This window comes from Penicillium pulvis (assembly GCF_028828015.1).
Source record: "Penicillium pulvis strain IBT 33274 chromosome Unknown scaffold_8_segment0_segment0, whole genome shotgun sequence".
Lineage (NCBI taxonomy): Eukaryota > Fungi > Ascomycota > Eurotiomycetes > Eurotiales > Aspergillaceae > Penicillium > Penicillium pulvis.
The window spans coordinates 6,881,852-6,908,629 of record NW_026643080.1 but is presented as its reverse complement, the minus strand read 5'-3'; the positions used below and the strand labels follow the sequence as shown (position 1 = coordinate 6,908,629).

Genomic DNA, 26,778 nt, shown 5'->3' with positions numbered 1-26,778 from the left:
CATGTCATTGTAAGGAACGTCAGTCATACCACCAAAACGTCACATCGCAAAGAAACTTTGCTCTCCTGCCGAGGCAAAGAAGAATCAAAACTAGGGGCATGAGAGTGGGTAGCAAGATAACCCACTACCCACTCAAATCCCAGATCCACAAAACTGAACATACTTGTCTGCCCCTTCCATTTTCTTCCGTCTAGGTCAGGTCTTCGCGTACGTTTCCCAGTCTGTACCGCCTAAAATGTCCAAAAATCTTCTTCAGCATGACCCCATCGTGAATAGTCCTTTCTCCTGACAACTTCCATGGTCCTCAAATCTGGGCTGATCATATCAGTACCAAGGCAATGACAAGACCGGGGAAGAAGCCAGTCAGAGAATTTTGGAATTGAGACGAGGCGGCATTGAAGACAGGGCTACTACTAGCAGAAGCAACAGGCACCGTAGGGAAACCGGAGGCTACAGTGCTTCCAGAACTAGAGGAGCTCTCACTCGCAGCTGGAGAGCTTTGGGTTGCAGGAGAACTTTGGGACGCAGCAGTACTTTGGGCCGCAGGCGAGCTCTCAAACGCAAGAGAGCTTACAGACGCAAGAGAGGAAGATTCGGGAGCCGAAGTAGCGGACGGAATCAAACCACCGGTCTCAGTTGGGGTAGTTGTCTCACGGCATCCCTCGTTGCAGGTGACAACAGAGGTCAGGGTGAGAGTGCTAGTCAGAGTCACCGGCTGACTGATGACAGCCGATCCACTTGTGACAGAAGTCCACGAGACTTTAAAAAATTAGCAATGTTCATGGCGATCATTTGGATAACAACCGGGAATTGACATACTCGGACAGGTAGTTGTCGTGAACGTAGTAGTCATAGTAGTCGGAAGGGGGGTTGACGATTCAGTTTCGCATGGAGTAGTCGTCGGAATGGTTCCAGTCTCGCATGGAGTAGTCGTCAGAATGGTTTCAGTCTCACTTGGAGTGGTCGTCGGAATGGTTTCAGTCTCGCATGGAGTAGTCGACGGGATGGTTTCAGTCTCACTTGGAGTAGTCGTCGGAATGGTTTCAGTCTCGCATGGAGTGGTCGTCGGAATGGTTTCAGTCTCGCATGGAGTGGTCGTCGGAATGGTTTCAGTCTCGCATGGAGTAGTCGTCGGAGTGGTTTCAGTTTCGCATGGAGTAGTCGTCAGAGTGGTTTTAGTTTCGCATGGGGTGGAGGTTGCAGAATTGCTCTCAGAGCATCTCTCGCATGGAGTTGAGACTGAGGTTGAGGTAGCAGAGCTGCTCTCAGAGCATTTCTCGCATGGAGTGGAAGTTGGGGGAGGACCGCGAGGCGTACTCGTTCTACTTGGGTTAGTAGATGTTGATGAGAGAGACGAAGTTGCCGTCGTCGTTTCATTTCCAGTCGTGCCTGGACCCGATACTGTCGCTGTTCCAGTTCCAGTTCCTGGATCTGACCCCGTCCGCGTCCCAGTTGGAGTGGAGGCAAGAGTCACAGAAGTTGTGGACGTAGGAAGCAGGGTGGATGTAGTATTGGCTTGTGTATTGCTCTGAAGCTGACGAATGCCAACCCGAATGTCGCCGGCAGCTTGCCTCGGCAGAACATTGCCTGAGACCAGGCTGGCGACATAGAGTAGAAAGATCAAAGCGCTGCGCATACTGAGAATCGAAACGGCAGTGGATTGCTAGAATCAAGCGTCAAATGAACTTTATATTTGTTTCTTGAACAAAGAACCAGACCTCGGAACCGTAGCGAAAGAGTTCCTAGAACAGATAATTCAACGGTTCAGGAACTACTGCAAAGAGGCGAGGATAATATGTGTGGGTTATATATTGGCTCTCGGAAACCTTTTCCTAGGCTAGATGTTATGTTTCCTAGATTGGTGGATGAAATCGGCTCGATCTGGATGATGCGTGACTATATTCGTACGACTTTGGTACTCATACGATACCGTTTCCCTAAGTGGGACACAGCTTGAAAGGCTGACTGGGCCTAGCGAAGTAACAGAAACCAGCGAACCTTCCACATATCCAAAGGCACGGAGCTGTGCAGCTCTGGAAACTCGGTGTCAAAGCAAAATGAAAGCTAATACTAGCGCACAACCCCGGCTAGCTCGGCGATAGATCAAGGAGGCTGGCCAATGGATGCCTTCATGTCTCAAGAGTAAAACTTGGTTCGCTCAACAGAAGCACCTGGATACGTGTTGCCAAGCCAAATACATCCAGAGACCGACATTCGGAACGGGACTAGAGGTGACCCGGTTATGAAGCAGTGGTTTTGGCATTTGTAGTGGAAGCAGACTGGAGTATAGAGAATTCTTCGGGGAAGGCATGTTGTGGCTGAAAGAAGCGTATCGTATTCATACCGACAGGTCGGTTTTGGTTTACACTACTGGCCTTTGCCGTCATCATAAAACTGAAAGGCGGGTTGGAATCACGTTTCTGGGTCTTACTAGCAGTTTCTCGTCACCAGATCAAATATGCCAGTTGGAGCTCGACAGAGATAAGCTAGGTTTCATCAGTCGTTGAGTGGTTAGTATTTTGTGGGGAAACCTCGCGAATGAAAAACGTCACGGCAGTCTTGTTCCGGCACTTAAGTTCATACCGGCTTTAGCCCTGAGCCTTTAAGGTTAGCGAGGACGATTGCCCTGGGCGAGACATTTGCCAAAAGAGTCCGGGAATTAAGACATACGCGCATTGACCTAGGATCCGAGAATCTGTCAGGTTCAGGGTCGAGAAAGCGGGCCACAATGATGCATGCTACCAGTCCCTGCAGCGTCTCTCCACTCAGATAGTGTTTAGGCTTTGACAAGGTGGATCCGTAGCTCATGCATCCTATCCGGGAGTCAATTGGGCGGGATGATCCAGTGCCTTGAAGCGCTTCCTGCAAGTAACGTTACATGACAGCTACCTTGGTCCTGAGTATGACAAAACAAAAACAACGGAGACCTCAGAGAGAAAACTCAGCCGGCGCTCGAAAGTGGAGATTTCCGTGAAGCAGGAAAATTGGTGAAAGTGCGCTCAGACACTGTGAAGTTTCGCGCGGGGTCAATCAGTAGGCATGATGTCACGAGGTCAATTCCCCAGTTGCGATGTTGGTCCCCTGCTTTTGTTCTATATTAGTTACCATGAACAATGGCTCGCTACTTGTCATGTTTCGGAAGGTATGCGAGTTCCATGGTTACTCTCCTGTGTAATCATTCCGGTTGGTCAAAGGTGCGAGAGACGCATTCATTCTCCTGATAATTGAAATTACAACCGGCGACACCCGGAAACTGTCAAAGCTATCAGAGAAATAGTGACGGGAGAATCAGGTCATTCTGAATAATTGTACTTCGAACTGCCGAATCCTACCACGCTTGATGCGGAGACTTCAATAGCACCCAAGGTCAAAGCAGGGTGTTCGAGGAGTGGCTTTGAGCCAGGTTCATGGGAAGGGCCCGTCACCTAGGGACCTACTCTGTCTCAGTCATTCGACTAGTACGTTATTTTGTTCTATTGTCTTCAACTGTCTCAAAGCCACACGCCACGTGTGCTGGTCAAACAAGCGACGCCGCCGTTTTCTGGGCGAGAGCTCTATATAAAGCTCGTAATATTCAAACTACTATTCACATGACTCAAGAGATTTCCAGAAAGTCTGCACCAAATACTAATTTAGGGGTCGTACGGCGGCGGAATATGTCGCCGTACCCTAACGCAAAATGGCCTCGTGAGAGTTTAATATTCGGGTCAGAAGCCGATCTATCCGAAGTGAAGCGTCATATTGCAATGTAGTATTTCTTGTTTGTTTTTGGCAGCTCTACCTAATCAGAATCATCATCGGATCCACTATCCCAACCAGTCTCATAGACTTCCCTGATCTCGCCCAATCCATTCATCATATTCTCCCGCTCGTCGACGGATAGCATACGGGCAGTGGTGGCCTCGATAGACTTAATTCTTTGTGCTGTCCGGGTTGAAGAGGTCAATGCGGCAAAGACGCTGAGACCTTCGTTGGACTTGAATGTTGGGTAGAGATCGTGCGGGAAACTATCAAGCATGGGCATGCGAAGCGGAGTATGATAGCTAGATAATTTGCTCGGTTAGTGAAGAAGTGAGACAAGGACACAGGCATACAGCATACCTTTGAAGCATAGCTTCGGAATTGTACAATCGAAGTTTACGAATGTGACCAAGCTCCTCTTGTTTTGGTTCTGTAGAATTTCCACGCTCGTGTCCGCGAGTCACCTGGACCTGGTTGAAAATATGCGCATTTTTGTCATCACCGTCTCCGTAGCTGAAGTCAATGTCGAACTCAGATTGGGCCTTGGGTCTTCCCTCTTCCTCTGTTGGTGATTTGTCATCTCGATCCTGTGGGTTTATGGAACACTGCAGCTCATAAATTGTGTGTCTTCCGTCATCGCCAGCTAGGGAGGCTTCAAAGTCATGGTATGGCCGTAGACGGGACGGCAGGGTGATAGTCTCAAGAGCTGCGCTAATTAGGGCGGTGGTCTGCCACTGGGAGTGTCGGTCTACATTGATGTAGCTTGGAAGTCTCGATGGAATATCAACGATCGGTACATAAAGACTGGCCTGTGGCGAGATCGAGTACAGCGATTTGGCCTTGTTCACATCCTTTTTCATTTGTTGATGCTAATGCAAATATGTCAGTATGTCACCTTTGCGTTGGAAGACATTTGGGTAAACAAACCCGTTGAACTCGGGTGCCATCCTCGATGGCCCACACCCATACGCTCTTCTTTCCATACTCATCCCGCAAGCGGTCGATATACCGTGCTGCAAAGCCACCCCAAGCATCATCGGCCCCAGAGAATATCTGGATTGCTCGCATTTGATCACACTCTTCTGCAAACGGTCTGACGTCTCGGTCAAGGAGATCGTGTTCCTTATCAAGATCATTAAAGAGTTCTTCGCCGGCATTCCAGTCCTCAAAAGGCATGATCTGGGAATTGAGCTCGTACTCATTCAGCTGCACAATGGATCGCGGATGGTAAAAGACTCTGTTGTAGTCAGACCAGTAGCGCACGGTGTCAGATGTTAGTCGGGGTGTAGGAGTGCCCAAATCTAAACTTTTTTGATATTCACTCGGTTGAATAGGAGTTTGCCTTTGCACAACTTCTAGTCCATCCCTTATTATAGTCAGCTTCAAGCATGCGATTAAGGAACGAACACTTGAGGAGTTACCAAAGGCCCTGTCCGCTCACGGCGTTCTCGGACATTTCATAAAGCGCATTGTATTGCCGGAGAGTGCCAAACCCGCCTTTTAGATCATAGATGACAGTTCGAGGAGTGTAGGTTTCTGAGCCATCAGCTCCCACACCAGGTCGGAAATGAACATCATGGTCAATGGGAGTTTCTTCGCTCTCATTGTATGTGAAATATGATTCCTATTCATAGATCAGAGCTGAAAAGACAAGTTAGATAATAGTAACCATTTTCACAGTACCTGAAGATTCCAGAAATGTGTTGACAGATAGTTGGCACGCTGGCCTAGCTGTAAGGTGACGACCTCATGCATCTGAATCAGATGCCGCTGACAAAAGCTTCGTAAATTCTCAGATCCCGGCTACTCGCATGAGCGTGGCATATGATGCCGCACAGATTAGTGATTCTCCCCGCGCTAATCCCGATTCGAGTGCCTCCACACGTGATGGTTTGCCCCGTGATAGAGAAGCGTGACTAACCCGAATAGGTTGGGTTTCCTGGTGTCCACGGCAACGGTCACGTGTCTCACACGAAAAGGGCAATAAACATGGATCGTGTGGGTGCGTCACTCCCCAAACTTCAGCGGTGATTTTCTCCCGTGGACACCTCTCCTCCCAAATTGCACCCATGACCGCTTGACACTTGTTCCGGTCACCTATATTCTCGACCCTACCCGCGATGGAGTCTCCAACGCGTCCAGTCCTCAGTCCTACCAAAGCGCTCAACCCGGTATCACCGGAACGCATGAATCAACAAACCATCCCCGCCTCTCCCTCCCTTCCCTCCGAGCTGCTATCACTACACCACAAAAATATCAAAGGGGTATCAGAGGTCCAAGCAAAAGTGGCATTCTTAAATAGTCTCGCTCGAGGGGGCAGCCCGAGTGCCCAAGCACAAACAGCAACAAACAATGCCGCGCTACAGAGGGCAATCCTCGGTCGCGAGGAGGCCGAATCAGCTCTCGCATCGGCACAAGAAGATCTCTCCGAGGCGCAATCACGAGAACGCCGGATTAGCGAGCGACTTGAATCATTATTAGAAGAACTCCACGGCACGAAAGAACGCCAAGCCCACGAACGATCCATTTTCGAGAAAGAAATCCGAAAGGCCCGTAAAGAAGCCTTCCGTGCCGGCTCGACTTTGGTCAAGCTTCAGGAAGAGCTGAAACACGCCAAATCGGAATCAAAGGCCTTGAAAGATGAAGTCGCCGCAGAGCGGGAGGCTAAGGACCACGCGAAGCAGGAGGCATTTGAACGCGCATACGCTCTAGCTGGTCTTACGGAAGAACTTGAAGTACTTAAGGGCAAACTCCGATCTATGGAGGCAGCCGACCACTCAAATCAATTGGAAGTTCGAGCCCATGAGATTCGCAAGGAAGACTTTGGTCGGATGTCCCTGGCTGAGGGCGATCTCGCATTTTTGACAACACCACGACGACCGAAAAGAGCTGCAGCAGACTCTATAAGGTCCCCTGCTCAAGAACGAGAGCCCGAAAACGTTGCCGAGGCCACTCCCCCGAAACGACAGCGACTATCAGAGGTTACATCTGTTGTTAAGGAGCCTCTCGCCGCTCCGTCAGATCTTGACTGTGAAATGATAGAGGACCTTAAAGATGAGCTTTACATCGAGCGTCGTCAAAGAATTGCAGCGGAAGAGATGGTCCATTTCCTGAATATCGAATGCCAGTTTGAGCGGTGCTCATGCCGAATCGCTGAAAAGGAAGGCCAAAGATTCATTTACGATAACGAATACTACGAAAAGTTCCAAAAACCACAATTGGAAGCGGAAGCCAAAGCAGCAGCAGAGGAGGCGGCGGCGGCGGCGAAGGCAAAGGCACAAGCAGAGACAGCGGCACGAGCAAAGGCCCAGGCAGAGGCCGAGGCGGCAGCACAAGCAAAGGCACAAGCAGAGGCAGCGGCACGAGCAAAGGCCCAGGCAGAGGCCGAGGCGGCAGCACAAGCAAAGGCACAAGCAGAGGCGGCGGCCGAAGCGAAGCTAGCACAGGAAAAGGAAGCAGCAGAGGCAGCGGCCCAAGCAGAGGCGGCAGCCCAAGAAGAGGCAGCTCGGCGAGCCCAGATCTCTTACCATGCTCCCCATTCCAGCCACACGCCGTCTGTGGAGCCTCCTGCCCCTCCCCCGCACCGACATGGCGTGGAAACAGAAGTAAAAGTGAAGCGCGAGCCAACGGAGCCTCCCGAGAAGATGCCCCTACCCGAGGAGCCCCTGGTAACTTTCTCGCCAGAGACGGGCACTTTCAAAACATTCCCATCACCCATTCGCGACATACCCAGACCTCCACCTCGACGGACTGAGGATTTCGACGCTCCCATTCCATACCCCCCAGTACGACCTCGCCCTGAATGGAGGGAATCAGCCTCCTCAAGTGGACATGTGCGGTCTTACACTCCCTCGGAAGAGCCCAGGACATCTAGAATGGCCAATCATGCTCCATCAGAGCCGGCTATGAATGAGGGGATTCAAGTCTCTGCATCCATCGAAGCCAGGCCTACAAGGACCCGGGAGCGAGAAGATTACCACTCTCACTCAACAACCAAGCGAGTTCCTCTTCGTGAGCCAAACGCTCCGCAGAGCTCGTCTTTCTTCCCAAACCAGCCAATCGACCGCGAAGAAGCTCTTGCACAGATCAGGGCGAGACGTGGTCGGGCACGCAGCAATGTGCGCTCAGTGAGCGCCAACGAGGCTGGCCGGTCCGCAGGCTCTACTGGAAGCACCGCCGCCACTCCCGGACGGGGTCCCCGACGCATCCCCAACCTCCAAACGCAATCTTCAAGAAGCGAGAATGACGTGGTTGAACGTCGGGATCTGAGTGCTCCAGTCCGTATGTTCCGTCGTTAATGGTGGCTACCTCGGTTGTCTCTTACGCCTATGAATCGTCATGTCTATCTGATGTCTTTTGTTCTCTGTTATTTTGGTCAGCCGGTCTTTGTCTTTACACTGCGAAATACCCCGGCGCAGGTGCATCTAATGTTTTCGCCTTTTTGGTTACTGGTTATGGTTTGGTTATTATTGCATGGCGCTGCAGTATCATACTCTTGTTATTACTCTTTTAGAGAGTTCACTATGCATCTAACTGCTTGCACTCACTCCCCGGTTTTTATGCATCTTCACCCGAACACTCCTTAACCATTTCCTATGTCTGCATGGAGTTATTCTTGATATTAACCCGTTTAATAATGGATTTTCTTCGTATAACCAACAGTCAACTATAATCATTCTAGATGGCGTATATGCTCAAGATGGATAGCACAACCGACACCGATTATTTGGCAAATTTCTGTTCTATAACCCAGCTTTGGGTTCGGTACGTCCCGAGTGACGTTTCGGGATTGGTGGGTCTAGAGTACCTGCAGCATTCCAGTGTGCATGCCTAGAAAGTGGCTGGGTCCAGAATGTATCATGGACTTTGTGTGCTATCTCGTAAGAGGCTCCAGGTCTGTCAAAGGTGCTTCCCCACTAAATAGAATCCCAAATAGCTCTTTACCGGCACATATCCCTCACCATCCAGACTCTTGCATAATTCTTTCTTCGCTGTGTGACTGAGCTGAAGGCGAACGTCTTCTTACGGTCACCTATACTGGCAGAACCTTAGGACCAAGGGTTGTGGCCAGTAGATACCTGAGCTTGAGACTGCAGAGCCTTGTCGATGACCCTCTGTGCAGTGGGCCAGGCCTCTCGGCCCGTCTCGATGCCTTCAAAATCCGGGGGATCCAAACAAAGCTACCCACAGCCCAGGATATCCGCTTGCAGCGTTTGGGTTGCCCGTGTAGGCAATAGGACGGGTCATCCACTGACAACTTTATGTGTCCGACTTGCGTTAAATTCTCCATCGACCCAATCAACGTTCTATTGGCTTAGTAAAGCCTAAATAGTTAAGTTGCGGAACCTCGTCCTCAGTAACCAATCCGGGGTATCCGTTTATGGCTGTTCTGGATTCCGGACAGACTCAACCCAGTGCGTACTTCAGCCCCGCAATGATGCCAGAATTCCGAGAATCAGCATGGACATTCTCATCGTAGGAGAAAGGTTGACTGCACTTGGATATGAGACAGTGCGGGATACGAGGACAACCTTGGAACGTAGCATGTTATGAAGATTGATGTTTTCGATTACTGACCAGTCATGACATCACGAGGCAGTGATTTATAAAACCAAACGTAGCTCCGGTGACTGATTATATTCTATCAATTACTGATTGCACTATTTAATTTCAAGGTCGCCACCTAAGGGACTAGCGACTAGGTATCGGAACTCAATTCGAACATACCGACTATTGAGTTACAATTCGCTGCAAGCAATCATGGTTCGCGTCGGGTCCCTGATTCCTGGCGTCGGGCCTAGTGATACCGACGCCCATAGGAAATGGCCCAAGGACCCTAAAAACGTTGTTGCCAATGGCCTGGACACCGGTGTATTCATCAATGAGCTGTCACACCTTAAGTTTTTACCATGGGAGATCGATTTGAATGAAGACGAGAAACGGGCCTTCGACCATAATCCCGAAAATATAAGCTGGAGAAAGCAAAGAGATCAGCGGCCTGAAGGGATTCAGAAAGGAACATACCGGGGGACTCAGCTTGCCATGAGTAAGGCATACGACCTTATAGAACAACGGTACTTGCATCAAACCCTGAGCTTTTTGATCATTTTGACGGATGGCTGATATATTCGACAGTTATATATCCTTCATGGATGTAGCCAATTTCGAGCCTCTGGTCCCTCCGGCTCAGACCAAGGAACAGAAATGCAACGACTTTGCCTTCACAAAGAGCGAAGAAGATGGTTTCCCACCCCATCTTAATCTTGCTGGTAATAAGGAAGCAGCAGCGCGTGAGAAGGATGAGAACCAAAAGTCAACACTCTCGCAATTCAAAATTTTCAATGCCATGCGCCTGGTCCAATTGACCTCGATCTTACCTCTGGTTGTCCCACAAGAATTTCATGGATTCGAATCAATTCCCAAACGCGCCGAGGGGTTTCTTGAAGAAGTTGTCGAAGGAGCAGCAGGGTTAATCGGTCACGCCCGGTATGGGACAATGGGCACACCCGATGCAGGAACCAAGATTGCAAACGTGGAAGATTATAACAGGACACAACGCGCGCGGGGGTCTCGCAATGATATATTCGATCGTCCTAATGTGGGCGACTTGAAAGATTGGTACACCGATGCTCGGTTTGCCCAGCAACACTTTACAGGGACAAATCCTACAACCATTGAACGGGCTTCAGATATGTGGATACACCACTTCATCAAAGCTGCAAGTGCAGATGATGAAGCAGTGAAGAATATTATCACAGACCTAAGCATCAGCTCACGAGGGTCACTATATATGCAGGATTACAGCTACTTCCGTGAAGCTGCTGGTCTTGCCCCGGCTGACGACATCAAATGTGAATATTACGACCCCAAAGCGCAAAATGGCGAGAAGAGTTATCGGTATGGATGCGCGTCAGTGTGTCTCTTCTATCTCAATGATAAAGGCCAGCTTTACCCGCTAGCTATTGTCATCGATTGGCGAGGCAGCATTGAGAGTTCGGTGACAGTCTACAACCGAGAATTGACCAAGCGGACGGACATTCGGACTGGAAACAAAAAGCATGACCGAAAGGTGAAGATAATGGATGAGGCTGTTGACTGGGCTTGGCGATATGGTAAATTTCCCCAGTAAACTGTGTCTCTACTATGTGCGCTAACTTCTATCTCAAACAGCCAAAAGCTGTGTGCAATGTAGCGACTGGCTTCGACACGAAGTCACCGCTCACCTTACACGTACCCATTTGATCGAAGAAGCCGTCATAGTCGCCTGTAACCGAAAATTAGATCCCCACCACCCTGTGTTCCGTATCCTTCGCCCGCACTGGCAGAAAACCCTAGCATTGAATGCAGCAGCTCGAAGCACTCTGGTTCCCCATATAATCCTCGACATCATCGGGTTTGATTCGAAGCAAGCACTCCAATTCATACGGAGTGAATACAAGACCTTTGACTTCAAGAAAAGCTACATACCCACAGATCTCAAGGAACGAGGCTTCCCTCCAGAACAACTCAACAGCCCAAAGTTCCACAACTACGCCTACGCCAGATGTATCAACAGCATGTGGAACAAGATCAGGGCTTACGTGGAAACTATGCTTTCCCTAGCCTACCCTGAGCTCAACGCAGACCAGAATATCCGAGACGATAAAGAGATTCAGGACTGGTCAGCCGAAATGCGAAGTCCCAACGGCGCTGATTTACCCCTTTTCCCAACCATCAGCACATTCGCCGAATTAGTTGATTGCGTGACGATGTGTATCCACATCGCATCACCACAACACACAGCTGTCAACTACCTACAAGACTACTACCAAGCATTCGTGATCAACAAGCCCCCCTCGTTTTTCACCCCGCCTCCCACTTCCTTACAGAGTCTGCTCAACTACACCGAAGACGACCTTGTCAAAGCGCTTCCTATGAATCATCCGCGGGAATGGCTTCTCTCTTCCCATGTTCCATACCTACTCAACTTCAAGCCGGATCAGGATAAAGAAACGCTGATTGCGTGCGCCCATTCGCAGTGGCTTGTTTATCGGACTAAGACATCGGATGTGGATAAGAAAATTACGGAGGCCATCGGGAAGTTTTATACGGCACTTGCTGATAGTGAGGAGGAATTCGTTGGTTATGCGCGGGCGACAGATGATTATAAGGATATCAAGTACGAGGTTCTAAATCCTGATGGTAATGCAGTGTCGATATTGATTTGAGGGGTGTCAGTATGATTTATATGGGTAAGGGTTGGTTGTGTCAGTGTTCATATATGAATTATCATGCCTCTGATGTCGTGGAAGAGAGATGGATTGACCAGACGGAAGTTCTTTTGAAAGCACTTCAGTTAAGATGTTAACAAATTGCCGTGATTACAGATTGGCTGTGAGAAATCTAGTAGTGATTTTGAAAGCTGTTCCCTGTTGCCCATGTACGAGCATTCTACGCAATAAACCACACTCAAGAGAGCTGGGAGCGCGACCTCTAGCGCCACAGCTTTAATATGATTTCATTTTTGATAAGTGATTATCTCAAGAAATCTCAATTCAAATCCTCCGCTGCGATTCATCATGCCCAGAAAATGTTCTTCATGAAATAATTCCCAACCATAGAGGCGTAAGGACGCCGCCATGTGGGGATAGAGGCGATCCGTTGCAAAGTGGATAAGGCTCATTTAATAGCGCCATGACATGCAAGGCACTTCACACCCCATATCACTGCTAAATAAAAAAGATGCAGCCCTGTAACAGATTGCCCATATCCCCTCATCGAAGCTTCTCTATGCCTCTATGGCAAGGAATTACCATTGAAGGGATCGCGGTGGATCACTCGGGCCAGGAGAGGCCAAGGACAGACATGACCCGCTCGCAAGCACCGAGGTTCTTGTTGGAGTCATAGTAGACTGCACCAAGGATGGCTTCCATGGTAGTAGCCATGACAATCTTCCCAGCGACTTCGTTCCGCTGGCTCGGATTTTTGACGATGTAAGGGTCAAGACCTAGGGCAAGACCCTTCTCATACAGGTTGACATTGGGAGCCACCTTTTCGATGACATTCTGGATCTCTTCTGTTGTTGGAGATAATAGTTAGTATACTTCCAGTTAGTCATTGATAAGAGAAATTCCTACTCGGAGATCTTCCTCTGGCTCGACCCTGATCGACAAGAATCTGGCGGAGAATCGCGTCCCCAGCCAAGGTGAGTATAGCATTGCCCGCAGGATTGAATGGATAAGGGCATTGAAGACCCTCACGAATCAGCATCCGTTCAGGAGAAATCGATAAGACTGCTCGAGGAAAAAATATTCAAAGTCATGAATCACCTCATCCGAGGGAAGAGGGATGTAGATAGCCATAGCGAAATGTCAAAAAAAGACAATGTATTGATATAGTGAGTTATTGTGACAGAAACAATATATTGGATGAGAAACAATAGGGAATGAGGAGAGGAGGGCTTATTTATTGGAAAGAAAAGTTTGAAAAGAAGGAAAAAGCACATAAAGAGACGATTCAGCCTGGCAAGGCAAATGGGAGTGGTATGTCTTGGGGCGAAGCTGAACACAATTCAGCCTCATTCAGCCTTATTAGGCCTCGATTTCCTGTTGGTCCAAACCAAGTCATATGCACGTTGTTTATTTGTGCATAACAACCTGCATATGTATGTGTTCCTACCCGAGCTCGCGCCAAATCAGCCATGGATAATTGGCTATATGCGTTGTTTCCCACCGTAAGCTTGCATGAGCGCTCAGGTGGCTAATCCCAGTTTGAGGAAAAACACCTCTCTTGACTTACCTGAGCGATCCGACAGCGAACTGCGAGTGGGCCGATACCCATTACCCTTTTATTCTGACACCCTTAACACCGGTGTTGGAATTACATTATGGGTTTGAAGTGCACGTCTGCGGCAGGATGGGGGTTTCTAATTCGGCAAATCCCCGGATATGTACATCGGCACCCCATCACCCAAGCAGGAAAAAGAGGAAACTAGACTTCCCAGCTTAAATGTAATACACCTCTGCACAAAAAGCTGGATACAGGAGGCATTCACAGATACAGCGAAATCAAGTCTTGAGATAGGAAAAGAAAAGATCAAGGTATATGTGACAAAAATATCGAAGCCAACTGTCTACAATATGGAGATACCACAGCACCTGATCCGAGCGCTATCAACATAGGCCGAACGTCCCCACCAAAGTGAAACAAGTTCCTCGACGAAGATGCGATCAGTGGCGCTCCACACGTCGAGGCCCATCTCCGCCATATCAGCAACAGTAATGGCAATCGGGTCTTCCGTATCTTGTGTACTGTGTATCGAGGCGGACTCATGACGACCAGAAGAATTCACACGTGATCTCTGACGCAGGAGGGGCGTTTCACCACCATCGCTGTGGAAAGACTGTCGGGAGTTGGAGAGAGGCATGTCTGTCTCATCTTCAGCAGGGTCATCAAGGTAAGGCGTATCGGCATAGGCATCGGTTTCGCCGTCGTTATCATGACGAGCAATGGCGCCGGAAAGTGTGTAGAAGATCTGGGTCGTGAGACGACGGAAATAAGCTACCAGCGCGACTTCCGCAGGCTCCTGGCCGGGGTCTTCAAGATGGACAGAGCGGCGACGACCTCTGCCCGGGCCGGGGTATGCAAGACTCTCCACGCTTGCCAGAAGTCGGGCGTCTTGTTCGATCTGTTGTTCCTCCTCTTCTTCAGATAGACCGTCGCGGTTCTCGCCGGCAGATGCCCACCAGATGAAAGAGGTGTATGCGAGTCGGGTCCAGGACAAAGGTTCCACGATATGACTTGAAGAGTAGGTCGACTCAGCATCGGAGCTGTCATCTGAGGATTGGTCCTGGGAGAACTGGCGTAGGCCTCTGCGCAGCATAGCATATCGGCGAGCATCGCGTTGAGTTGCTTTTAGTTGAAACTTCTGGTTCGAATTGTGCTTGGTGCTGGAAGGGTCCATCAAGCTGATTGTAGGAAAAGCTCGCTCTGCGGCTTGCTGAGAGTGTTGTGGAGGGAGGGTAACGAGCGCGTCGTAGAGCTCGGGTTTCATGGTCAGGACACTATCAGTCGAGCAAGCAATCCAGCTTGGGTCTGTTTCAGGATCCATAGTTGCCCGAGAGGGATCAAAGGAAGAGAGGAAGGGGATATCATGAATGCCAACGTTGAACAGGGGGCGGGGTCGCAACGGTGGGGTGCGGTCAGTCGGAAGTGTTTGGAGAAGAGAGTTCGGGAGAGATGCTAGCAGCGATAGATCATACACTGCAGTCGGGTGAGTAGGGATTCAAGCATTGGTTCAAGGACAGGACAATTACCATAATTGCAGGGTGTATGGACTGGCGCCTCATTCATGAAGAGAATGCGCTTTCGCAAGAGTGCCGCCCTGTACAATGGGAAGATCAAGGGTCCAAAGCAATCAAGGAAATCCGGAAGCGAGGAAGCAGGGTGAAAAGGCGTCAAGGCCGGCCTGAACGTCTCCAACACCATCGCATCACTAAATGCGCGATTGCGATTATCTGGTCTATCTTGTCTATCTTCCGGTCGAAATCGAAGGCTTAATGGTGACTCAATCGGGGAATCCACGGGCGCAGCCTGTGTGTCTTTCAGCTGGAAGGTGTCCCAGTAGTCTGATAATGGTTGCGTGTCGGCCATATCCGCTGCATATCTCCTATCGAACGCGACGATTAGCGGGGCGCATAGCTGTGCGATGAAGCTTCTCAAACATACAACGCCAACTCTTTCAGCTTGGGAGCATGTCTCCAACTCTTGCCCAGTCTCCCAGAACTGAGGGGGACCAGAACTCCAATGGCAAACATCCTAGCATTGCGCTCTGCCTCGGCGGCGGGACGGTTGAGAAACGCGCTGATACCGGCATACTGGTCGTGAACGAAGTATCTGTAGAAGGATATTTAGCGCGACTGGAGAAAGAGTTTCATCGACATAATATACTTACACTAGGTCCTCTGTGACGTTGTGCAGTCCTGAAGGGAGTGACTTGTATTCCACCACCCCTTCGACCTCGACTATTGGACCCGTGTTAGTTCCACGTCACAGGAGGGGTAAAATGGAACAATGTATGGGATCTGCTTACCTCCCGGGGCGGTTCGTTTCCACGACACCACATATCTGCAATGTTCGAGGATGTATCAGCGACATGCCCCTCCTTGCTCGGAGCTTCAAGGGGAGTATCACTTACCCGGTGCGAATGTCGAAGGAGATGACGAACAAGGCAGCAATTCCTGGGGGCGATTCCATTGAGGAACGCGAAAGGTCGATATTCAGGGGCTTCCTAGTCGCATCGGATGGCATGGGGGAGGATGTAAAAGGCGGGTCGCCATACAAGCAGTCGGGGAATCACGGTACGAAGCTGGGGAATCGAGGAACTTGGAGCCAAGCAATTCGCAGCTAATAGTGACTTTGCACGTGACCCCTTTCATAGAACAAATAGAATAAATCACAGTCAATGCTTGACATCTTGAATGCTTCTTTGAAATTACTGATTCTACCAACATCATCACTATCTCATGGTTGAATAGTGCCGGGTTCGGTGAATTTGTCTTCCAATTGGCCCAACCCTGCAGATCCACCATGCGATAATGCTCCGTAGAGTGGTCACAACGATAGACCCAAGAAAAACAAAACATCCCACAGCTATCAAGCAGACCACAATTTGGCTCTGCAATTCCAAAATACCGGACAATTGAATCCAGTCAAAGTTTTGCAGCTTAAAGCCAGAGCAGAGGATCAGCAAAGCCGAAAAAACAAGCTTTTTTTTGACACTCAGCGATAATGCCGAGTGGCTCCTCTCACCCCTACTACCCCCTCGGCGCCGACATTGTCGGCTATTCGCCCAACCAGACCCCTGTCTTGGAGCTACTGGTCAAAGCTAGTGGAGGATGTGCAGTCCTTCTCGGACTGACCTTTGCAGTGGCCAGTTATGTGCGACCAACTCTTAACATCGCGGATCGGATCGCCATCTTGTGGTTTGTGCTCTGTATGACCCCATCGATGTCCGAGCAAATTTTGAAAAAAGGAAACGAGACTGACCAAACCAATTAGCTGGAACTCTACACTGTTTCTTTGAGGGCTATTTCATGCTGCATCATGCTCATATGGCCTCAGCGCAGGATCTATTCGGGCAGCTATGGAAAGAGTACGCACTTTCCGATTCCCGATACATGACATCAGACACACTGGTGCTATGCATGGAGACCATAACCGTGGTGAGTGTACCCACGACCAAGACCAGACCGGGCTTCCCGAGCTTTATCCACTAACAGTGCCCAACCAGCTCTTGTGGGGGCCCCTCTGCTTCGTTGTTGCATATTTGACCGCAACGCGGCACTCATTGCGCCACCCGATGCAAATCGTTGTGTGTATGAGCCATCTTTACGGCGATACGCTATACTACGCTACTAGTTTGTTCGACCACTATGTCCATGACCGACCTTATAGTCGACCAGAGGGATATTATTTCTGGGTCTATTACTTTTTGATGAATTTCATCTGGATTGTGGTCCCGTTTTGTAAGTCTCCAAGGCTCCACAAAAACGAAGCGGGACAGGTGGCTGACTGAAATAGATTATCTTTGTAGCAGCATGCGGACCCTCTCAACCGTCATGAAGAGACAAGGGTCAGCAGAGTGGAAGAAAGCCCAGTAGCACCTCTTCCGTCATAGCCGCATGTGAGTAGCCTAGAGTAGGTGGGGATTAATCATGTCTTGGTTGGAATTGAGATCGATAGGATTTCACATCTTTTGGATTCTTTAGGAACATTTATGGGATTCAAAGCAAAACAAAAGAAAAAACAAAAAAACAATGAAAACAATTAGAGAAATCACTAGGACGATAAATAGTGAATATGCATGATATTTGACATACTAATGGAAGGGGGGTTTTAATTATGCGTCCAAGTCCAACTTTGTCCAACTCCATAATCAGACTGCTATGACGCCCAATGCAAAAGGTACGCGCAACCGGTAATGAAATATTCCCTGAAATCTCCGAATCGACTTGTAGATCATCTTTCTCATCTATTCCCCCCCCCCCCCATCATTCTTCTAGGTTAAGCCCCCCACATTCTTACACTGACGTGAGGGTAAAAACTGGCGATGCCAAGCCCATCGAGGCCCTCATCAGCTCGGCATCCCAGTTCAAAAAAGTGAAAGAATTAAAATCAGTTGACCGGATCAACTGTGATCAGAAGATCTCCTTGCAGAGCTAGCCAGTCACAGGCCCGATCTGATCGGCGCGTGGTTTCCCCGGCAGCAGAACTAGTGTGGCAGTTCAGGCTTATCGTCGATCAGCGTCTAATCGCCCTTGTTTACATTCCCCTCGAACGTGTTTGACAAGAGAACTTGAAGAGAAAAAGCAAATGCTGTTCTCTGTTCTGTGATCATAGGCCATTGTGTCTGGTGAGTTAACAGCCCAGAAAGATTTTCCCGACCGATGACGAAATGTCAACAAAACAATGAATCCGTGAACGCGGTCAACAATCAGCTTTACACTTCCCCCTCAACCTCGGAGATTAACGCATTCTTTGGTTTCGTAATAGACATCGATGCCGTCCCCTGCGACCCCGCAGCGTCCCTCCAAGGCTGGAGGGAGTGCGAAACCCACTCCGAAGGCAGTAGACATCGGCCTACCGCTCGGGATCCACGATACAAACACAGTGCGCGCAAGAGTGCGGAACTGGCAACAACAAGGAGGTGGCGTGATCACGATCGACGATGGACTGTACAATGACGAAGATGATAATGAGACCAAGAATAAACCTGCGCCCGACCCTATCAAACCAAAGTCAGAAGCAGGGAAGGAGAAGCCCGCGAAGGCGAAACCCACCAAAGGCGCCGTGTGGCAGACGAGGAAAAGAAGTCACAGTACCCCGCGCAAACGAGTCATTAGCGATGAACACTGGAGAAGGAATCGGTCGAATACTTCGGTAGGACAAACGCCCACTCGCAACCTGCCGCCTCCCAAGCGCATCAGTGAATACACCACAAACGAAGGGGCGGAACTGGGATCTCCACGGGCGACGAAAGATAATCTCAAAGATCTGTCAGATAAAAGCAAAGATACTCCGCGATCTGGAGCGAAAACGCCCGTCAAAGAATGGAAGTCGACCCCTCGCAAACGGCCCGAGTCCGTGGTGGAAAGCGACTGGGAGACGGAGACGGATCGGCCCAAGTCTGCCATCCGGTCAGAAGTGTCAGGGAAACATAAGCGACAATCGCCACCGCCTGATGATACGGTAGAATGGGCACGAAGCGAGGCTGACTTCTCAGAATTATCGAGGAGGCGCGCTCGCGGACACCCGCAAGTTCCCAAAGGAGGCATCTTTGCACAGATGCTGGACGAGTCCAGGAAGATGTTCACTATACCCAAAGCGGAGCCTCCAAGGCCTCCTCCACCAACAGCAAACCGGGGTGCGAAGATTGAGGCTTGGTTATCCGACCAACCGGATCCTTTCTTAGACGAGGAGGACAAACCGGACATGCCTAACCCACTGGACATCAAATCGGCACGAGAGAGACGATCCAAGAGAGTGGCTAATACGGACACCGCGAGCAGCTTGACATCTGATACGCTAGCAGAAAGCGAGTCTCGCCCTAAAAGCTCTCATGGCCGACATGCCAGAGACAAAGATCGCCCCCCGTCAAGCGATAGGCTACGCAAATCTCATGACATTGAGATTGTGTCAGCGCCCAGGCGAGCAAGCGCCGACAAGACCCGCAAATCGCCAAAAGTCAAGGTTGAGAAAAATTTACGAGAGTTGCTATACGAGGACAGCCTTGCAACATCCGAGTCTGAATTTCAACCAGATTCGGAGATATCCGAGGTCTCAGGAAACAATGCACCTGTACCGCTGGGCCGTAGCAAGCCATTCCCGAGCACTGGAATCCACCAACTATCCACTATTGCTTCAAGTGAGACTTTGAGCACCCTCCCAGAAGGATCATCCTTGTCCGCTCCGGCGGCCCCGGAGAGGGCTACGGCCAGCGCCGCTCGACAGAATGAGTCCAAGCCCGCACAAGAAGCAGAAGAAGCTGCAGAAGAGCAGGACCATTTTGACCCTGATTCCCTCCCTGTCTTTTCATCACAGCTGAAGCGTCGACTCACAAACCACAATGATCTCATGTCTGTCCTTTCGGTTCCTGCCTCCAGAAGCAGAAGTATCCGCTCCGCTCGAAGTATCCGGACCAACAAGAGTCGATTGGCCAGTGCGACTATCCCAGACCTCCTGGCTGAGCTATCCGCCGATGAAGCGAAATATATGCGAGAGCTCAAGACCCTTGTTGGTGGTGTCATCCCCGTGCTGCTGACATGTGTTCTTTCACGATCCGATTCAGCCATCGCCGCTGGCTTGTTCCGTCCCTCGCTAGATCCGAAGGATGACTTGAATTTCTCCAAGCCCATCGTCAATATGGGGGTCGCTATAGAACGCTTAAAGACATTGCATAAGCGCATCCCCCAGAACGACACAGATGCCCTCCTCAACTGGGCACAGGGTGCACAGAGAGTCTATAAGGAATACCTCAAAGCCTGGAGGCTTGGGTTCAAAGATGTCATTGTGAACCTTGCTCCCTTGGAAGAAGGGGAAGAAAATGATAATGCGGAGACAAAGAGTTTGGATGAAGGCATGGAGCGGGATGAGAATGGCGATATTGTCGATTCTGAAGGCGACAAGGTTGATGTTGCCTATTTATTGAAGCGGCCATTGGTGCGACTGAAGTACCTTGCTAAGAGTTTCAAGGGGATCAACACCTTGCACCCATCACCAAAAGCCGAAGGGATCGCCACTGCCTACCAGGGTCTCGTACTTGATGCTCGAAAACGCGCTCGTGATGAGAGAGCGAGACTGGAGGATGAGTCTGCTGCTACTATTGACGCAAGTCGCGCTAGAGACCCCATGACTCTGGCAGTCGCCCGAAATGTTGTGGTTGACCAGACTCGTCGAGTTCGTGCTCGCGATTTCTTCAATCTATCGCTCTACCATTCGAGTGGCCAATTAGTAGACTGTCGTGCCGAGTTGCTTTATCGAGACAATGTCTCCGGGCATGGAACTGGAGGCGACTTGATGATCTGTGAGATTGATCATTCAGACCGCTGGCTGCTTTTCCCGCCCGTGGACCTTCGATGTGTTTCGGCCCGGAACGGTGAAACTGGCGAGATCGTGATCATGCTTCGTAGTGCGTCCGGGGATGAGAAGTATTGGCAAGAGCTGATTTCTCTTCGTATTGATGACTATGAGATCGGTATGGAGTGGGTTTCGCTGCTGGGCTCCGATCCTATTCCTCCATCGATTTGCCGCAGCCAGAGCTTCATCAGTCGAGCAAAGCAACACAAGGCGCGCAAGTCTTCTATTAGCGACTCTCCACCTAGAGCAAACCCCAGTGATGTCGATATCCCAATTGGCGAGAGACGTCGATCTTTCACTCCCAAAGAGCATTATTCCGAGCCGAGCACTGTCAGCTCTTCTACAACCGATGCAAGGAGTTCTCTGTACTCTTCGGTAACTCGCGATACGGATTACACCACGGGAGGGTCTGAGGTCTCCGCAAAACAACACCGCTCTGGATTACAGTCTCTGCCTTCTCAGAGCAATGCTGACAAGTCCCCCAATGGGCTGAAAAGATCGAAGGCAAAGAGGCAGTCCCGCTATGGAGACAGCCCGGCTTCAGAGGTGCCTTCTCCCCAGACGATTGTTGAGGAGCCCACAGCATCGGCCGCGGCGGCGTCAGAGTCTTCGCCAAGTAAAATCCGATACTATGGAGAGGGTAGCGAGGTAAGCCAAGGCACAACTTCTCCCAAACCGAAGCCAAAGCCTGCTTCAAAGATTCCCCAGCCTAAGACTCCACGGAAGCAGGAGTCGCCAGAGCCTGAATCTCCTCGTGTGTCGTCAGTTCCGTCGGCGCGCCTCCCCCAGATTCCTAAGCTTCGGAGCACCAGCAGCCAAACTCATATGTCTACACCGAGTAGCGTTGACCACGACGAGGAAGAGGACTATCCTCCTCTGGAGTCGCTGCCCACTCAAGAAATCCCAGAGACTCCCACAAAATCTAGGAGAAGAAAGTCTCGCCGCAGGTCAACGCACGACGACGCACCTCCACCCCCGCCACCCCATAGATCGCCGAGCTCTTCCACTGGCAAGCTTTCAAACAGCCCCGTTCTCAGTCCAACAAGTGCTCGACTAAAGCGTAGGGGCTCTTCGCCTCTGAAGCATGAGTACGAACCTTCCACAGCTTCAGATTCTTACACGGAGTCGGACTCGGATGCCTCAACAGTGCGACATTATAGTTACTCCTCGTCGGAATACTCTCGATCCGACTCGGAAGACTCCTATTCCTCGGCTTCGGACTCAGATTACGAGGAGAGCGAACTCAGTGAGCTCCCCAAGCCCAGGCGCCTCGAGTCGGGTATTTCCGAAGCAAGCTCCCTATCTCCTTCCAATTCTGCATCACAGAGCGGGTACCGAACTGTACCATTGCAGCCCACCAAGTCTTCGAAGGCCATCGCATCAATTTTTGCATGGTCTGACAAGGGAAGTTGGGAGACTCTGCTTCCTGATGACTGCAGCATTACCGTCAGCCCTGGCCTTATTGAGGCATTCAAGATGAATGCCGATTCTCGATCAAAACCGCTGATCTCTATGGAGCTGACCCCCCTTGTCCCCATTCGCCGGGGTACAGCCATCGACATTAGCATTCGCTCGCCCCCGACTGAACGTTCCAAGATAACCTCCAGCAATAACATAATGTTCCGGTCACGAAACCCAGATGACTGCGACGCTCTCTATGCTCTAATCAACCACGCTCGCATCAACAACCCAACCTATATTGCTCTTCAAAACGCCCGCGGGCCCATGAACGACAACCTGCCAGCTTTTGAGCCGGCCACCAAATCCGGTGGAAGCTGGTTCGGATTCCCCCGTCGGAGAAGAAGCTACAGAGCGTCAAGCAGCTCCCCCCGCTCTCTCGCCGAAAACTCCGAGAGCAGTGTTGGAACAATGAGCAGCGCATTCTCGGCCCTGAAACGCTTCGGCGGCGGAAGCAAGATGTTCAACATCGCCCGCTCAACAGTCAGCTCCCGCACCGGTCGCGAAGGGAGTCTATACTCCGGCGACGGCGACTCAGGCGATGCCCCCTCTCCATCGTCCGGCATTGGCCGCATAGCAGCTGCAATTAAGGGCGCCGATGGAATCGGTCTTTCAAATGCCAAGATCCGTATTTACCTACGTGAATCAGCATCTAAATGGCGCGATATGGGCGCTGCCCGTCTAACCATCATGCCTGCTCCACCAAAGAACCCATCCCGCCCTGGAACAGCTGTGAGCGGCAGCGGCCGCAGCGACAATAGTGGCTCGCACGGCGATGGAAGTTCCCCGCCTAGTTCGGGAGCGGCAACCCCGCGCGCTGATGCTGAGTCGATGAAGCGCATCGTCGTCCGCGGTAAGACGCGTGGTGAGATCTTGCTGGACGTTTGTCTTCCTGAGAGCTCCTTTGAGCGAATCGCACGGACCGGAATCGCTGTCTCCGTGTATGAAGAGACCAACGACGGGGTCATCTCAAAGCAGGGTGGTGTGAACACGAGCTCTCAGAAGATCTTCATGATTCAAATGAAGAGTGAAGCTGAAGCTGCTTATACATTTGGTCTTGTGGGTAAGCTGCGGTATTAGTACCGCAATCATGGTTGGGTCCGGTGCATGTTGGATGGGATGGGATCGGAGGTTGATTACTTCCCTCCCTCTGGCCTCGACATCTGTTTCCTTTCATTTTATTTATTTATTTTCTTTTCACTTTTAGCCTATGATCGCTCTAGATCTTGTCTGTTGTTCGAGCCCGACATTTTCCTTTGTATATTTAGATTTTTGGCATATTTGATCCTGGCTGTTGATCATGTCTTTTAAACCAAGGTTCCCTTTTTTCCCTTCAGTTGATTCTAGGTTATCCATGTTCCTTGATCTTTCATATACTATGGTTAGTATGAATAGTCTCGATGTTCAATAATAATGATTTGACAATATGCATATTTTACTTAAGCCGATCTAGCTATGATATCCATTCTAGGTACTCCGTGGAAAAGTCATCTTCCTTGAACCTGGATCATTGAGATCTAATTCTATTCATTTATCTAGAATGTTTGTTATTCATCACTCATTATCAACAACAATATCCCCATCCCCATCTGCAGCCACAGTGTCTTGGCTCTCCACCTCAGCAACATTTACCTTCTTGAAGATATAACCAATGCGATTACACTCATCCTTCAACAAAGAATGAAGGACATCATCGTCAATAATAGCAGCCACATCCTCTTCACCCTCGGCACTAGCAAGAAGTGAAGGGTCAATATGTGCGTACTGCGCCAGCGACTGATGCATAGAATCCTTCTGCTTCCTGCCTCTTCGCGACGAATCACGGATTGAGCGTTCCTGTTCCTCCATATCGACCTCAGATGCTTTGACCAATTTCGGGAATTCAGGCTCTTCATCACTTAGCTCCGTGAGCTCAGAGTCACTAACTCCGTCCTCATCGGTCTTCAGATTAGGCGTGGTAACCTCATAAGATGACGATGCAACAATACCCTTGCCACCGCAGTCACAGCCGAGTAAATCATGAGTCTGGCAGCGACTTTCTTCGTCCAGACGGAACAAGTCACGCAGCTCAGCAGTAGAGAATTGTGCGACGCTGTTTTTATGCTCCATGACACTGTCCGCAAGACCAAGTTTGGTGACCTGTCGCTGCCAGATCTTCTCCTCGAGACTACCCTTCAAAATGACGCGATAGATCCGACAGTGGTGCTTTTGTCCGTCGCGGTGGATGCGAGCCATGGCTTGAATATCTGTTGCGGGGTTCCAGTCGACGTCGAAAAGGACGAGACGGCTGGCGCCTATGAGGTTGAGGCCCATGCCGCCAGCTTTGGCGGACAGCAGGAACGCAAAGCATTTGTCGGCAGGGAGGCGGTTGAAGTCGTCGACTAGGGGCTGGCGTTTTTGGGCGGGAGTGCTTCCGTCTAGACGGAGGAAGGGGAGGCCGAGGGAGGTTAGAAGGTTAGCGAGGAGGTTGAGGGTTGAGGTGTAGTTCGAGACGAGGACAATCTTTTCGGATGTGTTTGATCGCATGCTATCCAGCATTTGATCGAGGACTCGAACTTTGGCGCTTGCTGAGGGAGAGAAGTGGCGCATGAGGTTTTGTGGTAGAGAGGCGAGAAGGGAGGTAATAGTTTCACTTGGGGAAGTGTTGTTCTTGGCTGTAAGTAGCGACGGGCTGTTGCAAAGTTTCTTCAAGATAGTGATCAGCTGGAGAGCACTTTCGGAATTGCCCATGGCAGACTGAAAGAGAGGAGATGCAAGAACGGCTTGATAGATAGTGGCCTGTGAGCGAGTTGGGTTGCAGAAAAGTACGTATTCTGTCTTGGGAGGCAGGTATTTGGCCAATATGTCTGCTGTTCTGCGAAGGATAAACTTGGATGTAAGTTCTCGAAGCTCTTCGCTTCGGGATTCACCCTTTTCGATTTCTTTCTTGGTAGCCTCGGGCTGCCTACTGCGGACAATTGGAGTTTCGAATTCTCGAATAAAGGCTTTGAATGTGCCTAGAATACCGGGGTTCACAAGATCGACTGCAGCAAAGAATTCGCTCAAATCATTCTGGATCGGGGTACCAGAAAGAATGACTCGCTTTGCTGCATTTAAAGATTGAATGGCCTGGCCACTCTTGTTGGAAAGGGTTTTGAGTCGATGACCTTCGTCTGCAATGATGATGTCGACACCAGCGCCCTTGGCCAGACCCTCTTGAGCCGTCCTCAACTTCTCATAGCCCACAATCATAATGCTGTAAGATTTTCCCTTGGTGAAGTCGGTCAGACGTTTCCGCTTGTCATCAAAGACAAAGACTCCAATGCGTTCGTTACCGAGCCACTTGCGGAACTCCTTTCGCCAATTATTGATAAGAGTCACAGGGCAGACAATCAAAGCTTTCTTGATTACTGGAGGAGCGCCATATATCGGGTTCTGTTTCAGGAGGGTCCACAGCAAAGCAATGGTCTGCAATGTTTTTCCCATGCCCATGTCGTCTGCTAGAATTGCCCCCTCGCCATTGAAAGATCGCATCCCCATGACACATTCGTACAAGAACTGAACACCTTCTCGCTGATGCTGCCGCAAACTCTTTGTCAATAGTGGATCAACAACCACATCTACAATCTGCTTCCCATCAGGAACAGAGGTGGGTCGTGGCATAACCAAAGCTCCCGGCGCGGTCGGATCATGGCGAGGAACCACTTTGACAGGATGGGTTGGCAGGATTGAATCGTCGAGATATGGCTTCTTATAGGCACTGAAGCCCGAGTGGCCCTTTCCATCCCCATCCAATGCCGATGCATCTCGTTTCAAAGATCCGGTCCGGCCTAGGGTCTTTGAGATTTGGTCACCGCTGCTCTTCAGGGCGGACACAGGAGTCTTTCTGGATTTTTTCAGTGTTTGCGGTGTCGATGTTGTGGCTTGCACGATGTTCTTTCCGGCCAGATATTCTCTGCGAGGTATTTCAGAGTCAACCTCGACTTCTTTCCCACCCACGTAGAGCATCTTGCCAGGCTCCAGCTCTGCCTCAAACATTGCACGTCCCATATCTTTGCCTCCCACATCTCGCAAGGTGACATAGCCGGCGCGAGCCGTGAGGATACCGTCGCCATCCCATGTCTTGTTCTTCTTGGCGCTTGGTTTTCTCCTAATGTGAAGAAATAACGTTAGTTGGGTCTACGGGTGAAAATAAATGACCAAGGCGGTACAACGCGACGTACCAAAGGGCGTTGAAAAACTTCTCATCGCCTACCAGTTTGATGGCTTCGGGTGCAGGCGTCACCTTCTCCCCAGATTCCTTCCCCACATTTCTGACTTGATGGAGAGGCTTTCGGACTCCGGATGGTGTTGGCCGCGTCTCGGGCCCAGGTGCTGCATCTTCCTGGTGCACAGGTGCCTTAGAGGATGTTTCCTGTTCTTGTGCCGGCTGTGTTGTCTCAGGCTTCCTAATCAAAGGAGGTTTAAAGGGCTTGAACACCATGA

At 50.3% G+C, this 26,778-nt stretch overlaps 9 protein-coding genes across 9 annotated transcripts; 4 read left to right on the top strand and 5 right to left on the bottom strand.

Annotated features, from left to right (window-relative positions):
- Window positions 1-319: 319 nt before the first annotated feature.
- N7503_012026 (uncharacterized protein) lies at window positions 320-1,636 on the bottom strand (the record flags this gene model as incomplete). The annotated part of the gene is made up of 2 exons (XM_057071572.1): window positions 320-759; window positions 820-1,636. The coding sequence occupies 2 exons, from the start codon at window positions 1,634-1,636 to the stop codon at window positions 320-322; spliced, it is 1,257 nt and encodes a 418-aa protein (XP_056918183.1).
- Window positions 1,637-3,781: 2,145 nt separating this feature from the next.
- N7503_012025 (misato family protein) lies at window positions 3,782-5,496 on the bottom strand (the record flags this gene model as incomplete). The annotated part of the gene is made up of 5 exons (XM_057071571.1): window positions 3,782-4,043; window positions 4,102-4,610; window positions 4,669-5,107; window positions 5,163-5,365; window positions 5,425-5,496. 5 exons carry the CDS (start codon window positions 5,494-5,496, stop codon window positions 3,782-3,784), a joined length of 1,485 nt encoding a protein of 494 aa, XP_056918182.1.
- A 365-nt stretch (window positions 5,497-5,861) lies between these two features.
- On the top strand, window positions 5,862-8,039 carry N7503_012024 (uncharacterized protein; the record flags this gene model as incomplete). Its single annotated transcript, XM_057071570.1, has 1 exon — window positions 5,862-8,039. One exon carries the CDS (start codon window positions 5,862-5,864, stop codon window positions 8,037-8,039), a length of 2,178 nt encoding a protein of 725 aa, XP_056918181.1.
- A 1,462-nt stretch (window positions 8,040-9,501) lies between these two features.
- On the top strand, window positions 9,502-11,948 carry N7503_012023 (putative lipoxygenase; the record flags this gene model as incomplete). The annotated part of the gene is made up of 3 exons (XM_057071569.1): window positions 9,502-9,815; window positions 9,877-10,853; window positions 10,912-11,948. 3 exons carry the CDS (start codon window positions 9,502-9,504, stop codon window positions 11,946-11,948), a joined length of 2,328 nt encoding a protein of 775 aa, XP_056918180.1.
- A 606-nt stretch (window positions 11,949-12,554) lies between these two features.
- N7503_012022 (uncharacterized protein) lies at window positions 12,555-12,990 on the bottom strand (the record flags this gene model as incomplete). Its single annotated transcript, XM_057071568.1, has 2 exons — window positions 12,555-12,796; window positions 12,858-12,990. The coding sequence occupies 2 exons, from the start codon at window positions 12,988-12,990 to the stop codon at window positions 12,555-12,557; spliced, it is 375 nt and encodes a 124-aa protein (XP_056918179.1).
- Window positions 12,991-13,852: 862 nt separating this feature from the next.
- On the bottom strand, window positions 13,853-16,029 carry N7503_012021 (uncharacterized protein; the record flags this gene model as incomplete). Its single annotated transcript, XM_057071567.1, has 6 exons — window positions 13,853-14,982; window positions 15,036-15,388; window positions 15,448-15,615; window positions 15,674-15,743; window positions 15,812-15,846; window positions 15,917-16,029. The coding sequence occupies 6 exons, from the start codon at window positions 16,027-16,029 to the stop codon at window positions 13,853-13,855; spliced, it is 1,869 nt and encodes a 622-aa protein (XP_056918178.1).
- A 480-nt stretch (window positions 16,030-16,509) lies between these two features.
- On the top strand, window positions 16,510-17,381 carry N7503_012020 (EXPERA domain-containing protein; the record flags this gene model as incomplete). Its single annotated transcript, XM_057071566.1, has 4 exons — window positions 16,510-16,714; window positions 16,780-16,943; window positions 17,012-17,246; window positions 17,302-17,381. 4 exons carry the CDS (start codon window positions 16,510-16,512, stop codon window positions 17,379-17,381), a joined length of 684 nt encoding a protein of 227 aa, XP_056918177.1.
- Window positions 17,382-18,279: 898 nt separating this feature from the next.
- Window positions 18,280-23,394, top strand: N7503_012019 (uncharacterized protein; the record flags this gene model as incomplete). The annotated part of the gene is made up of 1 exon (XM_057071565.1): window positions 18,280-23,394. The coding sequence occupies one exon, from the start codon at window positions 18,280-18,282 to the stop codon at window positions 23,392-23,394; it is 5,115 nt and encodes a 1,704-aa protein (XP_056918176.1).
- A 474-nt stretch (window positions 23,395-23,868) lies between these two features.
- On the bottom strand, window positions 23,869-26,776 carry N7503_012018 (DEAD/DEAH box helicase; the record flags this gene model as incomplete). Its single annotated transcript, XM_057071564.1, has 2 exons — window positions 23,869-26,443; window positions 26,517-26,776. 2 exons carry the CDS (start codon window positions 26,774-26,776, stop codon window positions 23,869-23,871), a joined length of 2,835 nt encoding a protein of 944 aa, XP_056918175.1.
- Window positions 26,777-26,778: the final 2 nt, after the last annotated feature.